The sequence below is a fragment of the Xyrauchen texanus genome, chromosome 18 (assembly GCF_025860055.1).
Source record: "Xyrauchen texanus isolate HMW12.3.18 chromosome 18, RBS_HiC_50CHRs, whole genome shotgun sequence".
Taxonomy (NCBI): domain Eukaryota; kingdom Metazoa; phylum Chordata; class Actinopteri; order Cypriniformes; family Catostomidae; genus Xyrauchen; species Xyrauchen texanus.
This window is the reverse complement of record NC_068293.1, coordinates 42549805-42575590: the sequence shown is the minus strand read 5'-3', so window position 1 is coordinate 42575590 and position 25786 is coordinate 42549805. Positions and strand designations below refer to the sequence as shown.

Genomic DNA, 25786 nt, shown 5'->3' with positions numbered 1-25786 from the left:
CTTTGCGTAATAGCTGTTGCTATATTGTGTTTTTGCACGGCTGGAATGCTGTATCGACCAATCAACATCCAGAAATGTAACTGTTGAATAATAGCATGTGCAGTCTAAATTCGCACATTTCAATGTGTTATTACAGAGTTACTCTGCTTTGGTGGTCTCGTACCCATTTTGCATAGCAGCTGTTGTGGGGTCATATGTGAGGGTCATTCCAGCCTATGAGAGAGAGAGAGAGAGAGTTAGTATGCTGCTTAGCTCATAGCTGCTGTCACACACACACACGCACGCAGGCACACACTTGCACAGAAACACTCAGTCTGATCTGATTTAGCAGTTAGCTTGTTCAAATCTATTTGCATAATAAGCTCAAACAAACAGTGATCTCTTGGCTTGTGACTCGAGCTAGGCGATAAAGCAAAAAAAAAAAAAACCCATCTGTCTGCACTGGTTTAAATGTATTTATTTTATTTACGTAAACATGCATAGTTTTTCAGCACATCATCGCACTATTACCACCAGAGGAAAGCAGGCGGTAAACTGATTTTAAGGCCTTAACATCGCACTATTACCGCCCAAGGAAAGCAGACGGTAAACTGATTTTAAGGCCTTAACATCGCACTATTACCGCCCAAGGAAAGCAGGCGGTAAACTGATTTTAAGGCCTTAACATCGCACTATTACCACCAGAGGAAAGCAGGCGGTAAACTGATTTTAAGGCCTTAACATCGCACTATTACCGCCCAAGGAAAGCAGACGGTAAACTGATTTTAAGGCCTTAACATCGCACTATTACCGCCCAAGGAAAGCAGACGGTAAACTGATTTTAAGGCCTTAACATCGCACTATTACCGCCCGAGGAAAGCAGGCGGTAAACTGATTTTAAGGCCTTAACATCGCACTATTACCGGCCGAGGAAAGCAGGCGGTAAACTGATTTTAAGGCCTAAACATCGCACTATTACCGGCCGAGGAAAGCAGGCGGTAAACTGATTTTAAGGCCTTAACATCGCACTATTACCGCCAGAGGAAAGCAGGCGGTAAACTGATTTTAAGGCCTTAACATCGCACTATTACCGGCCGAGGAAAGCAGGCGGTAAACTGATTTTAAGGCCTTAACATCGCACTATTACCGGCCGAGGAAAGCAGGCGGTAAACTGATTTTAAGGCCTTAACATCGCACTATTACCGGCCGAGGAAAGCAGGCGGTAAACTGATTTTAAGGCCTTAACGTCGCACTATTACCGCCAGAGGAAAGCAGGCGGTAAACTGATTTTAAGGCCTTAACATCGCACTATTACCGGCCGAGGAAAGCAGGCGGTAAACTGATTTTAAGGCCTTAACATCGCACTATTACCGGCCGAGGAAAGCAGGCGGTAAACTGATTTTAAGGCCTAAACGTCGCACTATTAACGCCCGAGGAAAGCAGGCGGTAAACTGATTTTAAGGCCTAAACGTCGCACTATTACCGCCAGAGGAAAGCAGACAGTAAACTGATTTTAAGGCCTTAACGTCGCACTATTACCGCCACAGGAAAGCAGACAATAAACTGATTTTAAGGCCTTAACGTCGCACTATTAACGCCACAGGAAAGCAGACAGTAAACTGATTTTAAGGCCTTAACGTCACACTATTACCGCCACAGGAAAGCAGACAATAAACTGATTTTAAGGCCTTAACGTCGCACTATTAACGCCACAGGAAAGCAGACAGTAAACTGATTTTAAGGCCTTAACGTCGCACTATTACCGCCAGAGGAAAGCAGGCGGTAAACTGATTTTAAGGCCTTAACGTCGCACTATTACGCCAGAGAAAGCAGGCGTAAACTGATTTTAAGGCCTTAACGTCGCACTATTACCGCCGAGGAAAGCAGGCGGTAAACTGATTTTAAGGCCTTAAGTCGCACTATTACGCCAAGGAAAGCAGGCGGTAACTGATTTAAGGCCTTAACATCGCACTATTACGCCAGAGGAAAGCAGGCGGTAAACTGATTTTAAGGCCTTAACATCGCACTATTACCGCCGAGGAAAGCAGGCGGTAAACTGATTTTAAGGCCTTAACATGCACTATTACCGCCAGAGAAAGCAGGCGGTAAACTGATTTTAAGGCCTAACATCGCAATATTACCGCCGAGAAAGCAGGCGGTAAACTGATTTTAAGGCCTTAACGTCGCACTATTACCGCCAGAGGAAAGCAGACAGTAAACTGATTTTAAGGCCTTAACATCGCACTATTACCGCCACAGGAAAGCAGACAATAAACTGATTTTAAGGCCTTAACGTCGCACTATTAACGCCACAGGAAAGCAGACAGTAAACTGATTTTAAGGCCTTAACGTCGCACTATTACCGCCAGAGGAAAGCAGGCGGTAAACTGATTTTAAGGCCTTAACATCGCACTATTACCGCCAGAGGAAAGCAGACAGTAAACTGATTTTAAGGCCTTAACGTCGCACTATTACCGCCAGAGGAAAGCAGACAGTAAACTGATTTTAAGGCCTTAACATCGCACTATTAACGCCACAGGAAAGCAGACAGTAAACTGATTTTAAGGCCTTAACATCGCACTATTAACGCCAGAGGAAAACAGGCGGCAAACAAATTTTATTTAATAGACATGTTTGTGTATATTCTCTGACGATCATATCAACAGCAGTTAATTAAATAATGATGAAATGATGGAAAAAGAGCATCATTTTATGCTTGGTGAATTCTCCCTCGAAATCACTTCTGTTACATACATAACATATGATTGTATGCTAAACATAATGTGTATAAACACACCCACCCACATGCCTACCAAAACCAAACTGAGTGTGTGATCCCTGCTGTCCATGTCTCTTTACTAACAAGCTTTGACAGGTGAAATATGGCCAGTGATTTGCACCACACACACGCAGAAGTACTCACAAGTCTGGTCTCCCCGTCTCTGGTCCAGCCTCGTCCATTCTGCATATATTTATTTTGACTCGGTCTCTTCTTCTGTCCTCCATCTGCAAACTTGCACAGCAAGGGCTCTGAAGGAGCTGCAGAAAGAGAGAGAGTGAGAGACATCAACACTGCATGATATTGACCGCTCCAATCAAATCAAGTCAGCTTTTTTTGTCGATTAACAAAATAATTAGGACATTTACTTTCATTGCATGTATATTTTCAGTACAAATGGGAGTATAAGGTGACTGAGGCATCACCTTTTGTGTTCCACATGGGAAAGGACAACATCAGGGTGAGTAAACGGTGACAGAATTTGTCATTTTTGTCTAAGCTATCCCTCTAATTCAACGAACAAGAAGTTCTCACCTCTATCCACTTTCCCACAAAGCTCAGAAAGTATGCATCTAATTTGGATGCTGTCTTCATCTAATCCCCTTTGTTTCCTTTCTGACATGGTCAGTGGAGACTATTTCAGTCTAATAATCTAATTAAAATGCTGTGAGCGGCCACGGCAGGCCTGTATTCCTCTCAAAGACTCACCCACTGAAAGAATGAGCACAAACTAAACCCCACTAATCAATAAGTTCTTACTGGTGCATTAGTGTTGGGGTACTACTACTGATTTAAAGGAATAGTTCACCCATAAATGGAAATTCCCTCATCATTTACTCACCCTCATGCCATCCCAGATGTGTCTGACATTCTTTCATCTGCTGAACTCAAATGAAAATATTTCTCATCTGTTTTGGTGTTGGAGAAAATGTTACTCTCTTAGTGCCACACGGCGAACATTTAAACTTGTAATAAACCGCTCTCTCTTTCCTAGCATTCGTCCCGCGTAGCTGCAGGGTCCCCTTCGTGATGGTCCGCATTTATATTTGATTTGGCACAAGTTTGATGCCGGATGCCATTTCTGACACAACCCCCAGTGGCTGGGGGGGGTACTCTCACTCGCACACATACGGGGCAATTTTAGAGTCTCAAATTCACTTAACCTGCATGTTTTTGGACTTGTGGAGGAAACTGGAGAACCCGGAGGAAAGGAGGAGGAGAAGAACATGCAAACTCCACACAGAAAGGCACTCGTTGAGCTGGGACTCGGACCCAGGACCTTCTTGCAGTGAGGCGACAGTTCTAACCACTGAGCCAAAATGAATTATGCAACACCCCCTCCCATCACCCCCACAACGCACCCCCAAAACAAAACTTCAATGCAGTTAGCTACTTTTTGTTAGTAGCTTTCAGTGTAGCTAACTATTTCTGAAAGAAACTGTTGACTGTTGTTAAGCTAGTTTATAAAGATCTTGTCGCATGGGAAGCTGTAGTTTCACAGTTGCTGATTACACCTGCTATCAATTTAAACTTCTCGTGCAGCGAGTCTAAATGTACATTCGTGCGATGGCTGTTTGGTATGGCTGAATGGTTCCGCTACATGCCCAAGAGCTTGTTTCCATTTACATTGCAGTGGAGAAGAATCATTACCAGTGAGTGAATGAGTGTGCTCTAACAGAGAGCAGTGTTGTGTCTTTATACCCAAACAAATAGAGTTAAAACAGACATCACGCACATGTACACACACATGCTTACCCATAACTCCGGCTGGTGTTTTCAGAAATTTGCCATTGAAGTGTGAGATGACGGCTTCACATTTCTCTGTTGACTCCATCCTAGGGAATAATATTGTGTTTATTAGTAAATATGGATTATGTATCATTAACACTTTTCATTCTCAGTACATGTGCAAGTTTTCAATGCTGAAACATGATTTATTGAATATTCACAATATAATGCAATGCATTTAATGCGCTTTTTATTTGGCCATTGAGTTTTCATTAGATTAGCCTTACGATCCTTCCTTGTCTCATGAGCCACGAGTACGAGAGCCCCATGAGAGCGGATTTCAACATATTAATTTCCGAGAATCCGTTCAAAGTGTTGAATAACTCGATACAAAACTCAACCATCACTTAGCGCCCAACCAGGAATTTTTTCCTCGTCTATATGGAATGTCCAATTCCCAAAGTCCTCATGGTGGCATAGCGACTCGCCTCAATCCGTGTGGCGGAGGACGAATCTCAGTTGCCTCAGAGACCATCAACCCGCGTCAACCGCATCTTATCATGTGGCTTGTTGAGCGCGTTACCACGGAGACATAGTGCTCACTACGGGTCCCACCGAGAGCGAGAACCACATTATAGCGACCACGAGGTGGTTACCCCATGTGACTCTACCCTTCCTAGCAACCAGGCCAATTTGGTTGCTTAAGAGCCCTGACTGGAGTCACTAAGCACGCCCTGGATTCGATCAACCAGGAAATCTAAGGCAACCCCCTCACTATTTCATTTTCAGTTAAAAACACATTGATTTTGCTCCGTTTCTCACCCACACTGAAACAGCGTTTTCAAAAACAACGACAACTGAGACTTTCGAAAACACTCTCTAGTGCTGCATACTTTGGAAAACGATGAAGTTAAATTAACTTTATTAATTAACTAAACAAAACGGATTCGTGTGGACGTGGCTTACGTACGTTTCCTACACAACTGTGCTTGTGTTCTCCCTCTCGTATTATTATGCTTTCTCTACATGAAAGATAATGAAATAATTTAAACTTAAAAACAGTATTTCATGTCCAGTTATTCATCTATTGGGTAAGCTGCCATTGAATTAGCCAGATAATGTACATTATACTTTACTTATTACCAGATCCAGACAGAATCTGCAGACTTTTCAATAATTTTAACTGATTTCTAGGGGAAATCTGCAGAGTTCTGCAAAAGGGATTGTTAAATACATAGTACAAATGTATTAAATGGACCTGAGAGCAAATCATCATTAAATTAGCCAAGACATTTAATAAACAAAAATGCAAGGGATGAGGATGCATAGAACTTTTATCAATGACAGATGCTACAATTCTGCAGAAATCTGCAGTTTATTTCTGCTGACCTGAGGCTGGATTACATGACATGAATTTACACTGATTTTAGACCTGATTTTCAGTCGGGCTATGTTGGTACTAGTTGCTCCAGTCAGAGAAAATCACGTATTGTATAAAGGTCGACCGATAGGCGGCTGTGGCTCAGGTGGTAGAGCAGGTTGGCTGCTAATCGCAGGGTTGGCAGTTCGATTCCTGGCCAAAAACAACTCCATATGCCGAAGTGTCCTTGGGCAAGACACTGAACACCAATTGCCATGCATGGCAGCTCTGCCATCATTGGTGTGAGAGTGTGAATGTGTGTGTGATTGGGTGAATGGGACACAGTGTAAAGCGCTTTGGTAACCTCTTAGGTTAAAAAAGGCGCTATATAAGTGCAGACCATAGTGGATTTTGCCGAAATGATAACTGAGGTGGTGGAAAAGGCAGATAATCGATTAAACGGCCGATAATTATTTTTAATCGATTTATACAATGTTGAAAGTAGTCTTTCCTTACTATGATGGGCACAGACATTGGGGCTGCACAAGTCCAAAACGAATAAAATCCCAGATGCAGTTTATTGCTCACCCAAAATCCCAATAATAACAACCAGAAAAACTATTATGGGACTTTTATCTACAAATAGGCTCAAAATACAGCGGGGACTCTTATTCTGAAATGACAGAGACTTGGGACCATTCGAATATACAGGTATTTACCAAAATAAGCTTTTTATAGGCTATGTATTCACCATTTAAAGGATGTTATTTTAATGATATTTTTCACAAGATATGAAGTTGATGAGACAGCATGTTCTGACGGGGCACGTTTCCATATTTTCAAATTTTTCTTTGCATGCTCTCGCTTCAATTTAGAACACTTGATTATCTAATCACACTAACAAATATATGCATTGAAGTGAGGTTAAAAATATGGATGAATATTGTCAATGATGAAATATTTAAATACAGAAATCCCCACGATTAATCAGAAGGTTGCTGGTTCGATCCCCACAGCCACCACCATTGTGTCCTTGAGTAAGGCACTTAACTCCAGGTTGCTCCGGGGGGATTGTCCCTGTAATGATTGCACTGTAAGTCACTTTGGATAAAAGCGTCTGCCAAATGCATAAATGTAAATGTAAATGTAAATGTACCAACTCCCATCAAGTTGGAGGATTTAAAACATGTTTGATTTTTTTGCACGAACCATCCATGACTACAGAGGATCTCTCGAAGTGTATGGTGTTCAACATCTCAAATCTGAAGTCATACGGTGATCAGCCAATGGAGATCGAGCGTGCAGGGCCATGAAGCTCAAGAAAAGGAGATGCAAACAAGCACTCAAGTGGAGTTAAACTTTTAACACCACTCACCTCACGTTGCAATCTCTAGATGCCATACTGGCCGCGTATTCCCACCCAAGACCGTGCCAAAATGTGCTTGGCACGCGTCTTTTGCTTCTTGGAACTCGCAGCAACAACAACAACAACAGCTCCCGTTTCCATGTTTGCTTACATCTCTCACGTGGCTCTGTGGGCTGAGTGTTTCTGCGAGTTTGCCGTGATCGGAGCAACATTGCAGTGGGGTAGTGTTAAGTCGGTATGATGCCTAGTGTTTTAAATCTGTTGACAAGGTTGTGCAATCCAGCTTTTAGCGATAACGTCTAGGGCTGCTTATTACTACGCATTGCAATACTGGTGCATTTAAAAGTGTTTCAGGTAAATGTTCATATTATATATATAAATATTTATTGTAGATGTTATCTCGTAAAACAAATCTTAAGATTTGAGTTGTTTTTCCATTCAAGTGTGCTAACAATATCCCCTTCTGGGAGTGTGTTTTGTGTCATGAATTTACCAAGAGAGTTCAGCGAGAGTTTCCTGGCTTTATAGTGTTGATTTGTTAGACACACAGATATGAAGAATACATGAGAAGAACTGAACTGTGTAGAGGTGGGCAACGTGCCAGGGGCTTTCCAGGACGTTTGATTCAGTGCCCTGATGAACGCAACAGTTGATTATTTTTTTTGGCACATTACACTAACGTCAAGACAATCTGTGTTGTTTGAATCGTTTGTATACGTTTAGTTCCCACACCAGTATATTGTACAACACAAAGACCCTGTCAAGGCCTCACCTTGCAAATCCGACCCCTCGGCTGGCCCCGTTGGCATCGCGCAGGACACGTGTGGAGACTACATGTCCGAAGGGCTTCAGCATGCTCTCTAACTCCTGCTCATCCATAGTCAGAGGGAGGTTAGAGATGTAAAGATTAGTGGGGTCCTGTTCCTGTTGCTAGAGAGAGAGAGAGAGAGAGAGAGAGAGAGAGATATACTAGAACTGATTTTGAACAAACACACCAAGTATGAATTTTTGCAGTTTGATTTTTTGCAGCATAGGGTGATTTTCTTTCCTGTTATAAGACGAAATTTTGACTCATCCCTCAGTTTACAACAAAGTACTTTTCCAGGCCACACTTCTGATTATTGACATGCTTGCTGGGTAGGGTTTGCTCTGTATAAACAGTCCCTTTCTGGTATCCTTGGGAAAATCATGCAAAAATTACAGAGTTTACCAGCTTTAGTATGTGGTCATAACTTGAAGATTAAAGACCGGATGCAACTTTAACCATTTCGTTCAAAAAAAAAAAAAAAAAAAAAGTGTCTGCCAAATGCATACATGTAAATTTAAGCGTCGCTGCTGGCAGGAAGCGCTTTCAAAAGTTAATAACTTTTTAATTATTGATATGCTTTTACACAAACATTTCAATTTGCTACACAAGACATTCATTGATTGACTGGAGTCGTGTGGATTACTTTTATGCTGCCTAAATGTGACTTTTGGACCGTCAAAGTGCTGGCACCCATTCACTTGCATTATAAGGACCTGACAGAGCTCTAACTTCTTCTAAAAATCTTGAATTGTGTTCTGCTGAAGACAGTCATACACATCTGGGATGGCATCAGGGTAAGTGAATAATGAGAGAATTTTCATTTTTGGGGGAACTATCCCTTTAAATGTGGATTTTTGTGTCTAATTTGCAGCACTCAGGGTGAAGATTAAATGCTAGCTGTGATGTATGTGAAAAAGTTTAGACAAGGATGTTCACAGTGAATGCAAAACACGGAGAACATGAAGTAGACAAGGTGGACACGCTTACTCTGTTACTATGGAGATGACAGAAATGCAGCTGTGCATTTGGATATGTTGTGACTGCTTGAAGCTTTTTCAAACATTTGTTTTGCCACTGTCAAACATGAAGGAAATCCCTCAGATTTATGGTTTATGCTGAAAATGTGTGGAAATTATAAAGAATTGCAAGCTACCACAAATAATGCAGAGATTGGTTGCATTCGCAAGATTTACTGCAATCGCAAGGTCACAAGATCCTGAAGGGACTGGTTATATTAAAACAGGTGTTATGGGAAATAGGAGGTGCTAATGCTCACACCTGAGTCAACAGACTTGTAAAGAGCCACAAATCTTATCATTCAGGTATTCCATTTGTTCACACTCCACTGCAGCTCCCATCACAGTTTACACATACTTAATCAGTTAACGGGCGAAACACCTGTGTGACAGGAATCAATAGCCCTCCACAACTGTCTGTCTGCTCTTTAGAGTACAGTTGAACATGTCAAAAAGAGCTCCGGTCCAAAACTTGGAGCTGCTTTGCTGCCTACTACCAACATAGTCAGCAACATTACCGAAACTGACCCTTGTAAGTGGTTGACTTTAAGTGGCACCACACAAATAGCGCTATTCATGTGAAGAACATTGGTGACTCGATTTGCTGTTAGCATGTTGCTAAGCTAATTATGCCATATAGTGCATTCACTTGTCGGTATTACAGTTGTTACGAGATTTCACAATAGCCACTGTTACCAGGAGTGCTTGCTTTGTTCTTAAACGTTTCGCAAGAACACAAAGAGGTGCATTTATAAATTAATGTAGGGATTAAATATTTTGCTGTCGTCAACAACAAAGCCACACGTTACGAGTGTTGCCACAGAAACTAATAATTTCCGAGGTCAGAGTATACAAACAGCTCCACGTAGAATCTCGGAGTTGTTTCATTATAGTAATTCCAATACGACATCAACGCACCGCTATTATTAGTATTAAATAAAAATAACACACATATATGTAACGGGAGCCAGCTGGTAGATAGCTGTGCAGTGTGTAAAACCTCACTCTCCTGACCTCAAGAGGTGCACTAGCGGCTGACGCTAGAGGCTGTAGCCTTTAGCCTCCTTGTTTGAGCACCCGCCTCCTACGCCGGAAACGTTGGTTCGAGCCCCGTACGGAGCGTCACATATATATTGGGTAAAATGGCACATTTATAATTAGACTCTTTTATCCAAAGCGACTTACAGTGCACTTATTACAGGGACAATCCCCCCCAGAGCAACCTGGAGTTAAGTGCCTTGCTCAAGGACACAATGGTGGTGGCTGTGGTGATCAAACCAGCAACCTTCTGACAGTTATTTGCTTTAGCCCACATGCCACCACCCACCACTCTACGTGTTGACGTACTTGCGTAGAGCATGTTACTAGCCTTAAAAGGCCGTCTGCGTAGGCAGCTCACTAGGTTTCACAACAAGTAAAAGCATTAAAAGTACATTTACAGTGCCGGTGTGTAAAATATATGAAAGAGGCTAAAGTGGAAATGTGACTCCCTGTCTCCATTCTCTAGCTAGTAAACAGTCAGCATAAATATTAATGAGCTGCTGATTTGCATGTGGCTCTCGGCAGCCCCCTTCCAAACGCTTACTGATTTTCAGCCATAGTTTTCCTTTCGTCAGCAGCAACAGAGAGAGAGAGAGAGAGAAAGAGAGAGAGCGAGAGAGAGAGAGAGAGTGAGAGCAAGAGAGAGAGAGAGAGCGAGTGAGAGCGAGAGAGAGCAAGAGAGAGAGATTCTCTCCTCTGGGACAAAACAGCCGCTACATTAATATTCATTAACATCCTACTGCGTTAAATCTCAACCCGAAAGAGACGAAGGAAAAATGAGCAGAACAAAGAGACGACAGCGGAGAGGCGGATTGGATTACTCAAGTAATACGCTGACAGATAAATTCAGCATAGCACTATTAGTGAACAAAGGCAGAGGACCGGCTCGAAACTGAATAACCTAAAGAAGGGCGTTCCATCATGGGCGATGGAGAGGAAACTGGGGGGGTGGAGATCATAAAGCCATCAGGGTCAATCCTGTTACCAAGTACATTTTCATGCCACCCTCATATGTGCCTTAATATACTAGTATCAATATAAAAAAGATGGTTAAATAATATCAAAATGAACATCAAGTTGACATCTTCATGTGGGAAATAAATCAACTTAACCAGCGTTTCATTTCCATCCTGTTAATTTCATGCTTTTGTTTAAGTTATATAAAGATGAAATGCCTGAGCTTGACAGGGGCATATTTCTTAAAAGTCTGGTATACTCAGTTATTGAAATGCCTCCTTAAATTTCAACTAAAACTTGGTAAAAATATGTATCTTTATTTAACCGATCCTGATATTGATTCTTAAAATAAGAAGGTACATTTTTTACTCTATGCACAACCCTATAAAAGCCCTCAACTAAAACACTTGTGTAAGACGCTCACTGAATTCTTCTTACAGTAAACAGACAGTACTGTCTTAGCACTTGTATATTTAGCCATTCAAAAAGTTTGGTAACGGTGATGGTGTGTCATTTTTTATAATTTTTTTGGTGCATATCGCAGTGTTGCTCTTTTCCCTCTCAGTGCTGCTACTGTTTGAGAGATTCGACTTGACTTCCTCCGTATCGCTTTAAATTGGTCACACCAGTTTTTGAGGTCTGCGCTCCGCAAGCCCGGTTGTTGCACGCGTGCGGCAGAGAGAAGAGCAGATCATGATCGTGAGCTGGATCCGTTACACTCGTGTGAAAGTGCAGATGAGAAGCCTTTAGCTGATTGCGAGATTATCATTAAATCTGCCTCGGCAGTGCTAAATAGTCGATCACTTGGCTAGCCGCTGAAATATCTCCAATGGGAGAACCACATCATTGTTCTTTCCCTGCTGTCCGCGACCCAGTCCAAATAGCGTCAGATTACCTCGCCTCTCTCTGATGTGTGTGGCGCAAGTTGACGAGTCTGACAGGCTACAACCCAGTCCGAATAGACCTACGACCCACCAGTTGAGAAAAACTGCTTTAAAACACACTCTCTCTCTTCATACCATGGTATATTGTGAAACCGGTGTACCGCTGCAACCCTTATATACATATATAGAATATATATAAACACACACACACACACACACACACACACACACACACACACACACACACACACACACACACACACACACACACACACACACACACACACACACACACACACACACACACACACACACACACACACACAAAATGATGAAAAACTAATGATTAAATAAAATGTGTAAAATTAGGCTAATATTTTTATAATCTACCAAGTTAGAAATTCGCCTGTTTAATTAACAGTATTATTACACGGCTCTCTGGAATACATGATTCTGATTGCTCAATGGCGCCATCTAGCACTCTGATGTGTCTCAGTAAGAACCGCATGTTCACGTATCAGACCGCTCATCCAGTTATCCGAGCCATCTTTACAAATTCTCGGATCACAGTGCGATCTCTACGTGTAAGCCATTAAAATAATTTCCACTCAAATCAACGTTTCATGTCCATTTATTGATTGATTTGGCAATTAGTCATGTAGTAGACTGGATAATGAGCAGTCAGATGGTCATTTTCATAAAACAAACACCAACGGTGGATTTCAGTTGTTCGGGAATTAATTTCTTCTCACATAATTACACAATTTCAGCGCAAATCAATTTTATGTCCATGTATTTATTTATTTGTTTAGTAGCAGTGAAGCCTCATAAGCGGGATACTGTACAGTCAACCGGATGTTACTGCAAAATAAACCCCTTCAGGCTGATAAAAGACCCATCTACTTTGAGTCAGGATCCTGATTAAACTATCAGGGTTTATTTTGCGATAACAATCTGTTGACTGTACATTATCCCTTCCTTAGCTGAGAGACCATTTCTTTCATATGTAGCCGAAGCAAAATGGACATTATAACTGAAATACATCCATATGAATCGAATCAAGAGCTAAAACACAAACATATACATTTTTGAAAAGTTACAGTGCATAAAAGGTTACGCATAACTGCGTTCCACATAAGACAGTCAGTCATACTTGGAATAACATCAGGGTGAGTAAAAGATGACAGAATTTGAGGTGAACTATCCCTTTAAAAAATATAAAATATAGCGGTCAAGAATGACACTGTCTATCTAGCATCGCAAATAGAGAATTAAAAGGCTGACGTGGCTTTTTTTAACAGAATTATCCTGAATGAAACTTTATTTGAGCAATAACAGACAGAGAAAAAGCATGAGTATGAGGTTCCAAACTCGTACAGTTACCCCCCCACCAACACGTTAAAAAACAACAGCAGGTGCACGAGGATGAGACAGAATTTTCATTTTAGGTGAACTATTCCTTTAAACATCCCATCCGGATTTGATTTCAGTACGCACGCATGTGTCTCCTGCTAACAATTAACTCAACATGTACCATGTGACTTCAACAGCACGCAATACTTGTGCAAGTAAGTGTGTGTCAGACACAAAAATGCAATATGTACAGTATATGAGGGAGAAAAATAAACTGAAATATTCAGATTAGGATACTTCCATGTTACATACCACTACTGCGAATATGAAGCATTTAATGTATCATATAATGCGTTCCGTTTCACATTCTATTGTTTTAAATAATAGGCAGTATATAAGACAGTATTCCGTTAAGAATGTATCCAATGACTTTTATGAGCACACAAGGTCATGCCACTGGGTTACTCCAAGGGTTTCCTGTCTAACATATTGATGTCGAACCATCTGTTTGTCATAAACAAGGTGAAAGTAAGATACATCCAAGGACACGCCAACACGTCAAAGCCACAGAATGAGAGCATGAAAAATGTAGCATAACACACGAGCGACTTCACATCTCATTTAGTGCACACAGCTCATGGGTTTAATTCTGATTTCCATACACTATATCAGCATTAAATGTGTTTATGCATATGCATCAAGAATACCACAAGAGCTTGCTTAAAGGGACAGTTCACACAAATATTAAAGATCTCTCATTATTTACACAGATGTGTGACTGACTTTCTTCTGCAGAACATAAATGTACATTTTGAGAAGAACTTCTCAGCTCTGTAGGTCCATAGCTAGTGAATGGTGACCAAAACTTTGAAGCTCCAAAAAGCACATAAAGGCAGCATAAAAATAATCCATGTCTCCAGTGTTTAAATCCATGTCTTCTGAAACGATCCAATTGGTTTTGGGTGAGAACAGACCAAAATATAACTCCTTTTATCACTTCTTTTGTGTGTTTTACCACTGCAGTCTCTTGGCACGATCCTGATTTCAAGCTCGATTACACTTCCTATTGCTTGCCGTATGTGCACAGCGCTAGATGGTACTATAGGATGTGTAATCGAGCTTGAAATCATGATCACCAAGGAGTCTGCATAGTCATATTGCAGAGAAATATTAGATACATTTTGGTCTGTTTCCCAAAACGCTTCAGTAGTTAAATCATGTCTTCTAGAGTCGTATGGGTTACTTTTATGCTGCCTTTATGTGCTTTTTGGAGCTTCAAAAGGTTGGTCACCATTCACATGCATTGTATGGACCTAAAGAACAGAAATATTTGTTCTGCAGAAGAAAGAATGGCATACACATCTGTGACGTATGAGGGTGAGTAAATGATGGGAATTTTCATTTTTGGGTGAAAAACTAAATATATATAATAAAAAAAAATAATAAAAAAAATAAATAAATAAAATAAACACTTCTGTCATCGTTTACTTACCCCTCTTGTGAAATAAAAGATACAACTTTAAAACAGACCGCTTTGAAAATGTGCTTAATTGTCATGAAATCGTAATGGCATCAAAACATGCCACATTTTAAATCTCAATTTTGAGGAAAGATACAACCCAGACCTGTTCTGGAAGGTTTCGTGAGATTCTCCCATACCTTTCTTTCATTACTGTATAGCCTGCGTGTCTGAATATAACACCTATAAGGGTGTGGCTTTGTCCATGTGAACATAACACACTTATACATTCCCACTGGTAAGCACCTGCCTCTGAAATCAAGCACAGTCTACTGACGTCACAGGGATTTGGTTATTTGTGTCAGTGCAGGTGACAATAAGAATAGGTGTGCACAGGTGCGATCTTACCTTTGCCATCTGCGCTTGAACTCCACTGCTCTTCAGAGCGCTGACGGCTTTCTGAGCAGCAGCCGGGCTGTCAAAATCCACAAAGCCATACCCTAAGAGAAATAAAACATAACACGAGCTTAGATACAACTTTCATACTGACAGCATACACTCAAGCGCTGTTGTACTAAGCTGCAGTAACAGGGGGAATCTCATGACAAACTTGGCTGCCAAGGGGTTCTAAGGGGTCCGACGAAAAAAATAAATACTTTTAATCTTTATAATATCTTGTGGCTGTAGTAAAATGGAAATATTATATATTACAATAATTTTGTCTTTTTAATATCATGCTTACTATTTTTCTCTCACACTGTATGAATGGGTCTTTGCAAATAAAAAAGTAGGGCTTTCGATTTAACGCGTTAATTTAGTGCGATTAATTATAGAAGAAATAACGCGTAAAAAAAATGGGAAATTAATCATGCCCCCTGACACATATGCAAATTCCATAATAAAAGTACTGATTCTCCTACCATATGAGCAAATCAAGCTTGAAGTACGTGCGCCAACAGGTGGCAGCATATGGAGTTATATGTGTGCCACAATTCTGCGTGCACAAAATTATATATATTTACACTGGCAGCCAAAAGTTTGGAATAATGTACAGATTTAGCTGTTTTGGAAGGAAATTGGTACTTTATTTCACCAAAGTGACATTCAAAGACATAGGACAACTGGCTCTAACAAGGACAGAAAGAGATGTGGAAGACCAGATGTGCAACTAAACAAGAGGATAAGTACACCAGAGTCTCTAGTTTGAGAAATAGACGCCTCACATGTCCTCCGCTGACAGCTTCATTGAATTCTACCCGCTCGACACCAGTTTCATGTACAACAGTAAAGAGAAGACTCAGGAGGACTTATGGGAAGAATTGCACAGAAACAGTTGTAATTTTTTTCCCAATTTGTAATAGTTTAATAATTATTCACGTTATTAATATCCTGACTAGACATTGTGATCAGTCAAATGCCACTTTGGTGAATAAAAGTGCCACTTTCTTTCCATAAGAGCAAAATCTGTACATTATTCCAGTGTATGTTTAGGCTACTATATTTTGAAAAACGTACATAACAGTACGTTAAGCCTTACAGTACATTATTCCTGGAATGTCTATAATCCATGGGGAAAATGTATTTTGTAATGATAACTGCATACAGTATATAAAGCGTGTACTGAACTTGGAGCATTGTGCCTGTTGGCTCTTTTACTACATTAACAGATGTTCACGGTTGCTGTAGCTACCTCAACTGTTCAAATCATAGAGCGCTTGTAAGCAGCTTCTAATAGTCAATCCTGACATAGGAGGCGGGACTTGTCTGAATACAGCTGGAAAAGCAAACGAGCAGTCTGAAGTTACGAGTGCATGCAAAATAACTTTTTGTTTACTCTATTCTACAAATTTTTGTGCACTCAAAATATCAACTTGCAATCTCAAAATATCATCTTGCATGCACGGACCATTTTTGTGCGCTCAAAATATAATCTTGTGCGCGTAAAACAATTTTGTAATCAAAATATCAACTTGCACGCTCAAAATATTTTTGTTCGGTCAAAATATCATCTTGTGCACGTAAAATAATTTTTTTGTAATCAAAATATCATCTTGCGTGCACAGAAAATGTTTGCACTCAATTTTATCTTGTGCGAGTAAAACATTTTTGTGCACTCAAAATATCATCTTGTGCGAGTAAAACATTTTTGTTCGGTCAAAATATCATCTTGCACACGTAAAATAACTTTTTTGTAATCAAAATATCAACTTGCGTGCACAGAACATTTTTGTGAGCTCAAAATATCATCTTGTGTGCGTAAAAACCGTGTGCACTCAAAATATAATCTTGTGCGTGTAAAACATTTTTGTTCGGTCAAAATATCATCTCGCGCATGCAAAATTACTTTTTTTGCAATCAAAATATCAACTTGCACGCTCAAAATATCATTTTGCGCACGCAGAATTTTGGCACATATTTAACTCCATAGCAGCGGGCCTCAACAAACCTCACAAGCAGCGCAGCCGCACAATTAAATCGCTTGACAATAAAAATTGTTAGATTTAAATAAAATGTATTTTAAAAAGGGGTTCACCAGGACCACAAGGAGGACCATCATATTTGGGGGTCCTTGGCATCAAAAAGTTCGAAAACCCCTGATTTAGAAAAGCCAAAACCGATAAGAATTTTTTAATGACTGATGGCAAAAAATTATTTAGCCTATTTTTAAGATTTACACATTTCTATTTCATAACAAAATTCCATAAAAGTAAATTGTGTAATGTTCAACAAAATTAAATTAATAACACTTAAGGCGATATTTTTTATATTATTTCATTAAAGATTACTCAAGTTCAATTTGATGGAATTTTGTTATGAAATTGTAATGCGTAAACTTAAAATAATTTCAAGTGCAGGAAAACTAGACTATTTTTTTTACAATAAAAACATTTTCTAATAGCTCACCACTTTATCAAAGACAAAGCTAAAAAAGGGAACTAATATATATATCTATTTTTTTGTTTTTGTTTTTGTTTAATGATCTAGTTATCCTGCTGCCACTGGTCAGTGAAAATATGTGCATAAGCGCATGCATTAACAAAGTGTGTGTAGAGTTAAAAGTCTGGTTACGAAAGTAAAAATTCCATACATTTTCTCTATAGACGAATATAGTATTAACAATAACTTATAAACCTTTTAAGACAGACCTACTGTGAGCGCTGAGGTTGTTAGATGGAATATGCGTCTGTGGAAGCCGCCAGTACGCAATATTTAAAATGTTAAATTGCGGCATTTCTGATCAAGAACTACACTACCGAAGATCATGAGGAAATCCACCAATCAGTGAATCGTGACAAACGAACCGCGACAAAAGAGCTATGCAGCAACCGCCCACTCCCATGATGCAATCTAATCAAACTCTCAAAACTACTTATATATTTCTATATATCTGAATATTTTCTAAATATACATTTAAATATTATTTTTCTATATTTGTAGTGAGCAACCAGTGCCAGTTTGGGGTCTCGAGTGCATCTTATCTCACCCTGTTTGACTAAGTGTGTGTGTCGAGTCATAGATCGCAAAGGCCAGAGTTAAAGAGCAGCTCCACTATCAGTGTTTGCTTCCACTAATGAGAACAATTAAATGGATGCAAGGATACTGATCCAAGATAAGTGCTGTAGTTCAGCCCCTCCCTTCCCCCCTCGTCTGCTGTATTTAATCAGTGAACGGGTCAAACCGCAAACACAGCCAGCCGAAATCATCCTGACTACTACCACAAATATGTTTGTGAAACAGAACAAATACAGGCTCGTAAAATCTGTTGACAGAATGATGGTTAAGTAAAAGGACTTTAAAGTTTAGTAGTAGCATGAGTACAATGTGGTACCATATAAAAAACAAACATCTGCAACATCTAAGATCATATGTTTATAGCCTCGCATTTCACTTATTGTGGCAGGGCAGAGGGCGGGTCGTGATTCCGCACACCCGGCCCCTAATCAGGCGAATTAGCCCTCGAGAGGAATAAAGGCCGACCGGAGACGGCAGTGCGACAGAGAGAGAGAGATTTACAGGCAGTTGCCCGAAACGAGTGTGTGTCTTTTTATTTAATTCAATATTATTTTATTAACCCCCTTTACACTGGTGCTGGTGAAACCCGGGGAGGAGGAGGGATGCACCGTAGTGGAGTTCTCGCCGCTACCATCCACCCGAAAGGAGCAGCCGCGGCCATCCGCCGGAGGACGGAGGAGCCCGGCCGCCTACAAATGGAGGAATAGACAATGATCACGAGGGGAGGAGGGGCTCCCAACCAACCGACTGGAGCGGTTACCGCTGCCAGGGTCGGGGGAGATCCCTACTGTCCACCAAAAACGTGGCGGGGCATTCCGTCCTCCAGGGGCCGGAGGACTGCCTCCGATCTGTCCGTGGAGGCACGGCTATCATCCATTAGAGGGTGGAAGAGTGGCCGAGGACCAAGCTATGTATCGGAGAACCGGCAGGAAAGTGTTTTTTCTCTCTCTCTCTCTCTCTCTCTCTCTCTCTCTCTCATGCTCCCACTGATGCTCCGCGTTGGCCTTTCCCTCTCTTTTAAATTTCACTGGGGTTTTTGGGCGGTACTTCACTGTTACAGTGAGTACCTGCTGTTTTTAATTATTATTGTTGTTGTTTCCCTGCCCCTGTCCCCTCCCAGACTCAGGAAGGTGGGGAAAACCTGCTGGCAGACGGGGCTGGATGGGCACACGCTGGTGGGGGTACGTCATGCCAGGAGTCCCCGACCTGAGAGAACGAGGGAGGAATGTGGCAGGGTGGAGGGCGGGGCCGGGTCGTGATGCTACACACCCGGCCCCTTGAGGACATAAGGACCGACAGGAGACGGCAGTGCGGCAGAGAAAGACGTTTACGGGCAGCTTCCCGACACCCATGTGTGTCTTTTTATTTAATTCAATATTATTTATATTGTTAAGCCATTTCTCGCTGCCTCCTTTCCATGAATCCCTTTACACTAATATAAAACAGCTTAAAGTTATGGCCTCGTAGGTTAATTTGGTACGCAAGCGATCCATTCAACAATTGTTTGTTAAGAAATATAAGATGGAAGAATACTGTTGTTCATTCAAATGGTGATGTAATAACTATTGCTAAATATGCACATCTGTCATGTAAGCCTGTTTGTTTCAGACACTATAGAAATGTTTCACGTTTGGCACCAGCCACAGGGGAAAAAAACCAAAAACAAACACCTTTCGGCAACTAACGGTAATTTTTTTTTACAGATAACCAATAGTTCCAAAAAAGCATCTATTGGCCAATTAATCAGTACAGCCGATATATCATCTACCCCTAGTTGATTTTCACAAAATGTGCAAACACTGGAGCTTTAAAACATTTCTGACCAATGAAACAGTCAAGCCGACACAAGGATTGATTATGAAACTAGCCTGATGACAGGAAAACCTCTATTAGAATACTAAATGGCCGAATAAAAATTTTAAAGATCACCAGCAAAATCATCACAAATATAGTCTCACTATTTAAAATACTGTATATTCAAATCAGTGTCAGAATTGATCTTTCACATTAAGGTGCAATGAGATTTCCAAGGCTATGTTGAGACTGCAGGGAAATCAGATCTTTTCAGACAGACTGTCCGCACTTATTCATTGCAAGTGATCAAATCAGACTTGCGCGTTCAGACACAACCAACATATCTGCATGGGTTGCTTTGGTAATGACGTAGGCGTACACACTAGAGGTGTGAATCTTCACTGGCCTCACGATTCGATTACGATTCAATTCGCTTATTAAACGATTCTCGATGCATCACGATGCATCTTGTCCTCCAATTTATCTTTCTTTTTTCAGTTTCTTCAAAATAAATGTTTTACTCTCTATTTTTTCCCTTTCAGCTTTTTATTTAACAGCCGTTTTAAAAATCAGAACGAGTCACGTGACATAAACTGGGGAGCAAAAAATAAATGAAAATCTCCAGAACCGCTCCTCTGTGTTTTCACCCCGTTGTGTGCAAATCAGTGCATTAATGGGTGCTAACTCGTCTTTCATGTTGTTTGTTGGCTTCTTATCACGGATAAACTCTCCCGTTGCTATATGCGTGGGTTTGTAGTTTCATTCGGGCACAAATGGTCATGTGCTTGATACAGCTGGTCTGTAAACAGTCGTGTTGACTTTAGTGTATGCACTTAAGTTGAGTATTTGTTTCCACATCTGTCTTTGGCACTGTAAAGGAGTTCAATGGGAAGGAGGAGGCGAGAACCGGCTTTTCAATATAAATAATAGTTTAATATAAAACTTAAACAGAAGACACAAACACACACGACGGACATGTCCATAAACGATCTCTCTCTCTCCCGCAGTCGGCCTTTATCCCTCTCGGAGGCTTGATTAGCCTGATAAGGGACCGGGTGTGTATAATCACAACCCGGCCCTGCCATAGGCGCGCACCACTGCTCTGCCATGATTTAAAATGAACTTAGAATTGATTCTGATTCTTTTGAGAATCGATTCAGAATCGTTTGAGTATGAATCACGATGCATCATTGAAACGATTTTTCTAGTACCCAAGTGACGATGCTTTTAAAACAGATGCGGGAAAAATAGAGGCGCATCATCTCGCTCTCCAAATAAGCGCCCTGTCCAATCACGGTGCAGAACTCCTCCGTCGCACAAGAAAAACTCAGTGACGGAGGAGACTGGTAAATGTGATTTTTGACGTCATCGTTGTGGGTCATGTTAATAGTGACGCAAAAGACCATTTGAAATCCGAATTGAGCAGCCAGAGCGTCCGGATTTTTAGCGGCAGTCTGAAGACGGCCAAAAGCTTTTTTTGCCTTTTTGAGAGCATTTACATTTTCTATCTATTTAAAACAAATAAACTATCAATGAGCAAAACAAGGACGATGGTATCTTATCTGATCTTCGGAATAAAGACAGAAAAATTCATTAGGAGATCAATTCTTTGCCCCTACATTTTAATTTTGGGGGTTATTTTGGTCATCTTTGTTTTGAGACCCCCAAAATTTCTGGCCCTGATTAAAATTCACCCAAACACAATGTGAGCGTTGCGTGCAAACCGGAGTTAGTGATCAATAAGCACACTTGTGATGTGTAAGTGATTTTGCATGAATGTGTTTGTTGGATGTGTGTGTGCGCACGCCCTGCTTTGCATCATTGCACAGCTATGCTGGCGTGGGTGGATCTGGAAACAGATACCCAGTCAGTCAATGCTTCCCAAACTCCTCACTGTTATTCCAATCCCGGTCATGGTGTCTAGAGCGAGGCCCCTGGGGTTTGTTCCAGGGAAGGTCATGAACCAGAGGGAGTAGATGGCAAGTGCAAAGTGGGATTTGGCTCTGTTCCTGGGCATGGTACCTTTGGGGCACGACTGCCCTGAAGCTAGTGTCTGAGACACACGGCTGTGGATTATTTATGTGCTGAGTAACTTCAGCCTGACCGGAGGAGTAGTGAGTGACGAGAGACCTGCTTTACGTCTCGGATCATCAACCCCGCAAGAGTTTAAACAAGAGCTGACTGGAAAATGTTCAGCTGCAAATGCAAATGTTCTGCATATGACTGAACAATCGACCAACCCAGAGTCAAACCAGCAAAACACAACTTTCACTTTCATGTTAAACTGCTAATAGTTACATTCGCAATGATTTTGCTGGTGATTTTCAATGAAGCCACATTGTGACTATGCTGATGATTTTAACGTGCTTTCCATTTAGGGCTCTACAGTATTATAAGAGCGCTATGCCTTAAGCGAAGCCCTATGCGATATGTCATACACTCAAAGTAAGTGGGCATGGCCATGATGTTTTGATATTTTCGTGCAAGCATGCTGGTTAAATTGCACGTGCAAAGCGCTAATGGGCGGGTTCAAGTGCAATCTTATTGTGATATTTTTCTCCGGTTATTGTACTGTCTGCATCCTATTATCAATGCTGTTCCCTGTCAAACAATGTCGATACAAAGGAAGACAGCCTATTCATAAGAATTAGATGGTGTAAACAGCCTGTATGCATTTCAAGAATAGAAATATAGACCATTTGCGTCTTCTGTTCTTTTGCGCAATAACCATGTCCTTGCTGTGAATCTCTCTTGTATTGTCAGCCATCATTCCAGCGCATCCGGTGCAATTAGCTATTTTCTGTAAATACAGTTTGCACACATACATCCACAGATAGCACGAACACTCCCATCCACGGTCACTTGCGCTAGTATGAAAATGATTGCGTTTAGGATTAGCGGTCTCATGAAAACTGGATAAGATGTAGCGCACAGTCTTCGCACGTTGCTCTGCGCTTAGCGCGATTATGAAAATGGAGCCTCTCGTCTTAGATTTTTCTACATGGTTCCCATCATTTTTGACTAATTCATTTCTATGACTTCTCCAGGTGCTTGTTATAACTGGACATATATTTAAAGATTTGGTTCAGACTGATTTGTGAACCGTTTCGGCATCACTATAGAGCATTTGGTGGTGGTGGCGTAGTGGGCTAAAGCACAGAACTGGTAATCAGAAGGTCACTGGTTTGATCCCCACAGCCACCACCATTGTGTCCTTGAGCAGTGCACTTAACTCCAGGTTGCTCCGGGGGGGATTGTCCCTGTAATAAGTGCACTGTAAGTCGCTTTGGATAAAAGCGTCTGCCAAAAGCATAACAGTAAACGTAAATGTAGAGCAGAGACAAATTTCCATGACCTTTCCATGACTTTTGACATTTTATTAATTTCCATGACTAACCCAGGCCTGGCAAACACCATTTTAAAATGTCCTGATATTCTCAGGTTTTCCATGACTGTGGGAACCCAGTTTCTTAAAGCCAAAATATTACACTAGTTTTGTTTGCATCTTTATTTTAAACTAAATAAATGCATACAACAGGGTTAAACCTTTTCAGGGTCACGTTTCATTTCCGTAAATCAGTTTAAGATGGTAGTTTGAATGAACTGATACAAAACTCTTATTCAAAGACTCATTTGTTACTCAAAAACAGTTCTCGTGGCATTTATGTTTTAAAATCTCAAGATTGTCACAGGAATATTACAATAACATCTTAGACTAAAACAGCACAGATTGTGAGCCACATGAATCAGAGGACAGAACAAACACAGCACATACCTTTGCATTTGTTTGTGGTTTTGTCTAAGATGGCCTTTGTTGAAACAATTTTTCCATATCTGCAAAAAAGAACAAAGATGTTTTAAGATGGTACAGCTTGTACAAGCATTTATGACATCATACCCAAAATAGTTGCTTTAAGTACTGATTTATATACTTCTGCAGAGAGGATGACACAAGAGTATTTTCCATATTTCTTACAAAAGTATATTTATATTTTAAGATGCAGATGTGTGTATTTACTGTATGTATATATTTGTATTGCTCTCTTGAATACTCTATTCTGATTGGTCAATGGTGCAATCCAGCGGTCTGTTATTGCTCCAACAACTGCACATCCACATATCAGACCGCTCATTCGGGTTCTGTGAGACATCTTTCCTGCTTCTCGAATCAATGTGTGATCTCTTCAAGTAAGCTAATAAAATAATTTCAACTCAAATCAGAGTTGCATGCTCATTTATTTGTTTATTTGGCAAATAGTCTCGTCATAGGCTGAATATTGAGGAGTCAGAGCATCATTTTCACAAAATAAACACCAGAACTCTGACGCAAACCGTAGGTGAATTTCAGCTGTTCAGCAATTTCTTCTCAAATTACATAATTTCAACACAAATCAACATTTTATGTCATGTATTTATTTATTTGGTAGCCGTAATAAGCGAGATAATCTATAGTCAACCGGTTGTTATCACACAATAAACCACGACAGGGTGATCAGGACCACAATGTGACGGGATACATTATCCCTTACATAAATAATGTGTATATATTTATCAGCCACAGCATTAAAACCACCTGCCTAATATTGTGTAGGTCCCCCTCATGCCACAAAAACAGCACCAACCCGCATCTCAAGAACAGCGTTCTGAGATTCATCTCATCACAATTGTACAGAGCTGTTATCTGAGTTACTGTAGACTTTGTCAGTTCAAAACCATCTGGCCATTTTCTGTTGACTTCTCTCATCAACAAGACATTTCCGTCCACAGAACTGTCACTCACTGGATGATTTTTGTTTTTGGCGCCATTCTGAGTAAATTCTAGAGACTGGTGTTTGTGAAAATCCCAGAAATACTCAAACCAGCCCGTCTGACACCAACAATCATCCATGTGATTATTTAATCAGCCAATCATGAGGCAGCAGTGCAGTGCATAAAATCATGCAGATACGGGTCAGGAGATTCAGTTAATGTTCACATCAACCATCAGAATGGGGAAATTTGATTGTCTCTGTGATTTGAACCTGGGCATGATTATTGTGCCAGACGGGCTGGTTTGAGTATTTTCTGGGATTGTCACACACAACAGTCTCTAGAATTTACTCTGAATGGTGCCAAAAACAAAAAACACCCAGTAAGCGACAGTTCTGCGGACAGAAATGTCTTGTTGATGAGAGACGTCAACAGAGAATGGTCAGACGAGTTTGAACTGATAAAGTCTACAGTAACTCAGATAACAGCTCTGTACAATTGTGATGACATGAATATCATGTCTACAGGCAGGTGGTTTTGATGTTGTGGCTGATTGGTGTGTGTGTGTGTGTGTGTGTGTGTGTGTGTGTGTGTGTGTATGCATGTATGCATGTGTAATATATATATGCAGATAGAATTACATCTATATTTTTCAGTCTATTGACAATATTTTATTTATGTCTTGATAGTTACGTATTATATTATATTTATGTATGCATGCTCTAAATGGTCCAAAAAGTGTGATTATTTCTCCAGAGGTCTATTAATTTTGACCAAACACCACTGCCAAGACAATTTAAAATATTTAATACATTCAAATATTTATTATAATTTTCATTTATCCTCCAATAGAACAATACATCATAATGAGCAGCAATAAACCTACATATATTTTTATTTATACATTTGAACATATGAAAAACACCACGCAGAGTTAACACTTGACACAGACAAATGATCAACTAAAATAAGAGACGCAATCAAAACATCTCTAAAAGCT

At 40.5% G+C, this 25786-nt stretch overlaps 1 protein-coding gene across 3 annotated transcripts in view; it reads right to left on the bottom strand.

Moving 5' to 3' along the window:
- Positions 1-25786, bottom strand: part of LOC127658666 (RNA-binding motif, single-stranded-interacting protein 1-like) — an 87136-nt gene that overhangs the window by 14499 nt on the left and 46851 nt on the right. For all 3 annotated transcript variants that reach the window (XM_052148071.1, XM_052148072.1, XM_052148073.1), the window contains exons 3-8: positions 23813-23871; positions 15139-15230; positions 7985-8142; positions 4514-4593; positions 2903-3018; positions 164-213 (exon numbers count right to left, since the gene is read on the bottom strand). In XM_052148071.1, coding sequence (XP_052004031.1) covers positions 164-213; positions 2903-3018; positions 4514-4593; positions 7985-8142; positions 15139-15230; positions 23813-23871 — 555 coding nt within the window. The remainder of the gene's footprint in view (positions 1-163; positions 214-2902; positions 3019-4513; positions 4594-7984; positions 8143-15138; positions 15231-23812; positions 23872-25786) is intronic.